Here is a 6,565-nt window from a genome sequence, read left to right as displayed (position 1 = left end):
TTTGTATGTATTAGAAGACACAGAGCAGAAAAAAATAAATAGGAATTTCCTCACAACACATAAAAATAAAAGAGAAAAAATGGACAAACTCCCCCACTGCACAGTGCATCTTATCCCCGGGGTTTGCTCTGCCTCAGGTGCTGCCCGTACCTGGATCTGCTGGACCATGTTGCGCAGCTGCACCAGGAACTCCTTGGCTTCCTTGGCCCTGTCCGACAGGCCATTCAGCGCCTGGGAGAGCTGGCTCTGCAAAGACCAAGAAGGAAACTAGCGAGCTATAATCATACGAAGCAGCAACAAGACCATACAGGGTTGTGTTAACCCGAGACCCAAGAGTCCTCGGCCTCCTAGATTTCTCTTGTCTGAGAGGGGCCACTTGGCCGACATTTGTACATGTGGATTCTGGTAACAATGGCATCCAGATGCCTTCCATTGGCTCCTGAGTAGTTTCTCCTCTGTAGTAGTGAAAACCTCTGGCTACTGCAGTCAAAGGCCCTCTTCAGCTGATATTTGCCTAGAATTTCTCATCTCATTAAATAATTAATTCAGCAATAATTTATGCAATGCCTATTATTTGTCAAGAACTAAAAAAAAAAAACTCTACAAACCAGGGAGTCAGATGATCAGATAATTATCAACTCCAGTGGTCTGGGGTTGGGGCAGAAAGAATGAAGAGCATCAAGAACAGGATGAGGGAGAGAAGGAAGCATCACAGGTGTGATGCTCTGGGGCCATTTAACTGTAAAGACAGAACACAAAGGACATCATGACATTCTTTCTCATCAACATAGTCTTCCTTTTCCCAAGTACAGCCCTGTTGCCCTAACTCTTCTCCACCCTCACCTCCTAAACCGAGGTGTACTGTCTTTGCGATTTCCCACACTGCCCCATCCATACGGGGATGCAGTTCTGCTGGGAGGGCTGCATGTCCAGGGAAGCACTTGCTTTCCCAGCCTCCCTGTCTGTTGGGGTGGCCANAAGGCTCATAATACACATGTGCCCTTCCTGGTCAACTCACAACGCCGTAGGTTTGCAGGAAGAAGAACTGTGTGCAGATGTGCTCAGTTCCTTTACTTGGCCAATGAGTTTGAGAGTTATGCAATCCTTTTGCATTGATGATAAATTCATATATGCCTTCTCTGAGAGTCCTAATGAATATAGAAGTTAAATTATTCTTAACATAACTCTCCTTCTCACCACCATGGCCTTTAATTACTCTGAGAACAAACTAAAACACCATCTTATTATTCTAATAAATGATCCTCTTCATTGGCAAAAGAGAAGCCTTTTGAGATATCTTAACTAGTTTCTAAAACACATTTAGGTTCTGCTGTCTCCCCACCCCCCAATGGAAAGATTTTATTAGGATCCAGTATTTAGGGGTCAAGTTCCATTCAAAGTAAAATGAATAGTGATCAATATTGTTCAGGAAATGGATTTAAGCCATGTCTGATTTCTTTTCACCCTTCCCCTCTGCATCTTTGTCAATCCATCTCCATGCAAGTGAATTGCAGCTCCAGCCTAGTGAAATGGGAATGGTTTCCATGACAACAGATTTTTGCTCTGCTAGTTAGAAACGGAGATTTGACTCCCACAGAAATAAATCTCACCATGGGAGTGGGCTGATTTTTGTAAATGACTAAATAACTGCACAATCATTTCCAAAGAAAAGCCTGTTATAAGCTTGCACCAGCAAGGGTGGGTGACGTGAGGTGACTGCTGAATCTGCCGCTAACATCAGACAGAGCGATGTGCAGCGAATTGCCTGTCTTGAGCTGCAGCTTGCTCTGCTCTGCACCCGCAAAGTGTGGGCTGCACAGCCCGGCCCTCCTGTGAATGTCAATGATGTTTTAATGCGAGGTGGAGGGAATAGATTTTAGAGCACCTCATAGCAAATGACGTGTTCACCCTCAAATGCCTTTCCTCTGATTTCCAGAAACTATTAGTTCCTTGGAAAGGCATGCAGTATGGTATGAATTTAATTGCTTATTATCTATTTTTCTGTTAAACTTAGGGGCTGCTGTCGTACTTCTTTATCACCACTTCCCCCTCTTAGTAAACTGTCTTATTGTATTACTTAAAAATTATACAGAAACATTTTCAAGTTTTTAAATTTTCATTTTAAAACCTAACATGGTGTTGTTTCAAATAATGCTGTATAAACATATTCCTTAATAACATTTATATAAATCATAATGGTTAATTCCAATTTGTAAGAAAAAAAATTGCTAGCAATCTAGTGGTAGGTAATTAACAAAGTAAATTCCATTAATTTCATTCCTGAATCCATTAAGCCAGATTTCCTTCTGAACAGTGGTTCTCACTGCTGAAGCAGGCAGTTCTGTGAGAGTGAGGTTGTTGCCTCAGCAGAGACCTGACATGGGAAATGAGTGTGTAGCTGTGAATAAGGATGCAAGTATTCAAGATGGAATGAGGACTCTCTGCAAAGTGCAAACCTTGTAGCTCAATCAACTCCTTCCTACCCCAGCTTGTGATGTATCAATGCTAAGTGAGCTGGTTTTAAAAAGCCACTGCAAGTATTCGACAGCAATCCCTCAGGTCACCCACCACCTGTCATTGTCCCCACCCAGCAGAAGACAATTATAGCCAAATATGGTAAAGTGTTCATCTCGTGTGGTGCACCTCCCTTGTCCCCTCAGCCTGTCCCCTGATGCCACCTCTTCCTTCTTCTCCCAAAGCTTAGGAATAATCTGATACCAGTCACTTAAGAATGATCTGCCAAACACCCCATCCGTTCTCCTTCCATTGAAATTCATTCGCATTCAATTTTTATCTAAACCAAAGATTTCCCTTTTAAATCCTTTATTCCTAGTTGTCAAACGAAAGACTTTGTAGCTAAGGGAATTTTTGGTAATACTGAGAAAAGTGGGAATAATTTTGGTGAGAAAGGGAACCTTAAAATTATATTAGTTTTACTTTGCTGGCTACAAAGGCACACCTGATTTATCTTTTTAGGATGAAGCTTCTCTTTTCCCATCCCTGCCACTGGGCATCTTCCTCCTTAGGGTAACAGCAGCTCTCCGAGGCCAGTGGAGGCCTAGTCCTAGTGGCAGGTGGGGGTGGAGGAACCACTCTGCTAATGACACTAGCTAATGAGTGCTTAGGAAAAGACAGATCTCATTTTTAATATAAAATAGAACTTTCAACTCTCAGGGCTATCAGGAGGTGTGATGGGCTGCCTGGAGGCCGAGTTACCTGACCCTGGAGGTTAGGCAAAGGATGTCAAGCCTATATTGGAACATTGTAGAGGGTATTCAAGACCTAACAGGTCTGGGTTACCTGGAAGTTCCCTTCCAACTAGATGTCCTGTGATTCAAGAAGCATTATAACATAAATTCCCATTAGAATAGAGGACATGTGATATTATTGTCAGTAATACTGTGGCATAGTTTGCCTTAACTCAAACACCTTTAAAGTGACAGATCTAGTAATTTGGGTATTTGTTAGCAAGAGAATGGTGAATGGTCCTGATAAGACCCTTTTAGTGAGCTTGACTATATAAACAATAGGTCTATTATCCGGAATTAATAATTTTTCTCATTTATCTTTCTTTGGTCATCAAAGGCAGACCCCGATTCAAGAGTGAGGAAACAACAGGATGCACAAGGACACACGTTCATGAATTGTTTGTAGTGGTAAAAAAAAACCCTGGAACCAACCTCAATGTCCATCAACAGAAGCAAAGATAAATAAGCCTGGGAATACCCACACAGCAGTTACAATGAACGAACCAGAGCAACATACCTCAATATAACAATCTCAGAAATATAATGTTCATTGGACAAAAGCAAATTGCAATATAATACAGAGGTTAAAAATTCAGGCTTTGAAATGATAACATTTTAGAAATGGAGGCCAATTTAGTGGTTGTCAGGGGTTGGGATTGGATGGGGTTGGAGGTGAGGGGAATGAGAGAGAAGGTGTGGTTTTAAAAGGGCAACATGAGGGAACCTTGTAGGGTGGACCTATTGATCATCTTTACTGTGGTGATGCCTATATTAACTTACACAAATGCTAAAATTGTACAGCACACACACACACACACAAATAAAATTAGGAGATCTGAATAAAAGCAGTGGGCTGTATCAATGTCACATATCAATGTGATATTGTGATACTGTACTATGATACAGATATGCAAAATGTTACCACTGAGGAAACTGGGAAATGCATAGAAGAGATATCTCTATATTGTTTTTTACAACTGCATATGAATCTATAGTCATCTCAATGAAAAAATAAAGGAAACATCACTTCAAATGTGAAAAACCTGGAAAATATTCTTGGTCTTCTCTTCTAACACTTTTTTCATTCTTGCAGAAAAAACAATCTGATTTTCATTCATAAAATTACTTTGAAAGCCATGGGAAAAAAACTCAGCCTTTGGAACCAGACTGCCAGGAATTGAATCCTGGCTTTCCCGCTTACTATCTGTGACATCTTGGACAAATAAAAACTCTGAGCCAACAATAACTCATGCTCTTCCTTTCTAATTTGGGCCTGGCAGGATGGCTTCTGCAAAGAAGGGTGATGAGAAGAAGGTCCATTCTGCCCTCAAAAGGTAGTGACCAGAGAATACACCATCGACATTCACAAGTGCATCCATGGGTGGGTTTCAAGAATTGTGCCCCTCGGGCACTCAAAGAGATCCAGAAATTAGCCCTGAAGGAGATGGGAACCCCAGGTGTGCAATTGACACCAGACTCAACAAAGCTGTCTGGGCCAGAGGAATAAGGAACGTCCCACACCACATCCAGGTGGGGTTGTCCAAAAGCGTAATGATGATAACGATTCACCGAATCAACTCTATACGTTGGTTACCTAAATACCCGTCACCACTTTCAAAAATCTACACACTGTTAATGTGGATGAGAACTAACTGCTGACTGTCGAACAAAATTGTAAAACTGCCTTAAAAAGAAAAAAGCAACTCTCAGTCTTAATTTCTTTTTTTAATAAAATGGGATAACAATAGTTACCCACATCATCAAAGTGTTGTAACGACTAACTGGCTCAATATATATACAATGTTTACAACAGTGCTGGCACATCTTAGGTGCCCAGTAGATTGTTGATTCTTACTATATAAACACTATGATACCACTGATATGAAATTTGAGAAAAGGTGATACTAGAATAGGGGTTCATATGGGTAGAGTAAGACTATAAAGAAATGCATGGTGGTGATAAATACAAATTCAGGACAGAATTAACTCTGGTAACAGGGAAGGGAATGTCCCAGGGGAGGGGCACAGAGGGAGCATATTTTGTCTGCATAGTGTGTTATTTTTCAAGTCCTGCAGCTCAAACGTCACCTCCTCCGAGATGCTGTGCATGACTACTCCACCCCAAGTAGGGCCATCTGTCACCACCTGGACAGCATTTTCATCTACTTCTGTTGCAGCATTCATTCTTCCCTTCTTTCCCACTGGAGCTCTTAGATGGCAAATACAGGTGCATTATGCAATGGCTGACTACTGAGGAATGAAGACAATGCATAGAAAACCATCCTGTAGGACGATAGAATCATGAAACTGATTTGTTACTGGGTGTTGCAAAGTTAAGAAGCAAGAGAGGATAATTAACTCTCTGCAGCAAGTTATTTGATTGGAAACTAATTAAATAACTCATGATGTACCTAACAGGGACAAGACACTGGTCCAGGCCTTGCTGTACAAAGACAAACAGGATAAGGGACATATGTTCCAGTACAGGAAAGACTTACACGTATATATGTATCTGGTAAGAAAAATGGCCAAAGAAGGGTAACAACCAGATGCTAGGTATGGGTGACTCTGAGAGATTCTTTTTATTTTTCCAAGTAAAAATAATGCTAAACATCTCAGAGAACAAGAACAAAACTTTCAATGGAAACATATAGCTTTTAACAAAAGTTTATATTGAATTCTAATTAAAAAAAAACCACCTACAAGAACAATCTATTTTAAGCATATATATTCTTACATAATTTATTCTTTAAAAAAAAAAACCCTTAGCAAATCTTATAATTGCACAGCACATACCCTCATTCAGGCACCAAAAGGTAACGTTTTCCTTCCTGATAACAGCTTGCTCCCAGATGCCGTTTCCTAAATTTTACTCACGCAAGGCTCTGTTGTTAATGTTAGAATGATGAATATCCGGCGAAACCAAATTAAATTCCCTAATTGTTTTGCAGTGCAGTTTTCATGGTTAAAATGGTTGTCTAGCAGCTTAGGGAAGAATCATTGCATGGGTAATCGCTTCCTTATGAATGCTTAACTGTACATGCTGTGGAGACCAGACTGAATATCACGCAGCTCTGTCCCCAAAGGCCGGTCTTGAGAATTCTCATCTCACAGACCTTACAGACAGGAGCCATATTCAGTGTGACAGTCTAGGAAGAGCGCCACCATCCGATTCCCCAGTGAGTATGCTATCAGCATGCTGATTACTCAACATTTTTCAATGTACTTTCCAGAGCCCTTGTTAGTAGAGCACTGCTATGAAAGTTCATGCATTTTCTGCATGCCTGTCCATCCATCAAATCCTGCTGTTGAGTGTG

The 6,565-nt window shown here is 40.9% G+C and overlaps 1 protein-coding gene across 8 annotated transcripts in view; it reads right to left on the bottom strand.

The window, feature by feature from the left end:
• TRIM9 (tripartite motif containing 9) overlaps nt 1-6,565 on the bottom strand; it is a 112,119-nt gene that overhangs the window by 68,563 nt on the left and 36,991 nt on the right. For all 8 annotated transcript variants that reach the window (XM_019633249.1, XM_019633251.1, XM_019633250.1 and 5 more), the window contains exon 2: nt 151-246. In XM_019633249.1, coding sequence (XP_019488794.1) covers nt 151-246 — 96 coding nt within the window. The remainder of the gene's footprint in view (nt 1-150; nt 247-6,565) is intronic.

Source organism: Hipposideros armiger, unplaced genomic scaffold (genome assembly GCF_001890085.2).
Source record: "Hipposideros armiger isolate ML-2016 unplaced genomic scaffold, ASM189008v1 scaffold_1265, whole genome shotgun sequence".
NCBI classification, from domain to species: domain Eukaryota; kingdom Metazoa; phylum Chordata; class Mammalia; order Chiroptera; family Hipposideridae; genus Hipposideros; species Hipposideros armiger.
The sequence above is the reverse complement of the archived record's forward strand: the minus strand, read 5'-3'. Positions and strand labels throughout refer to the sequence as shown.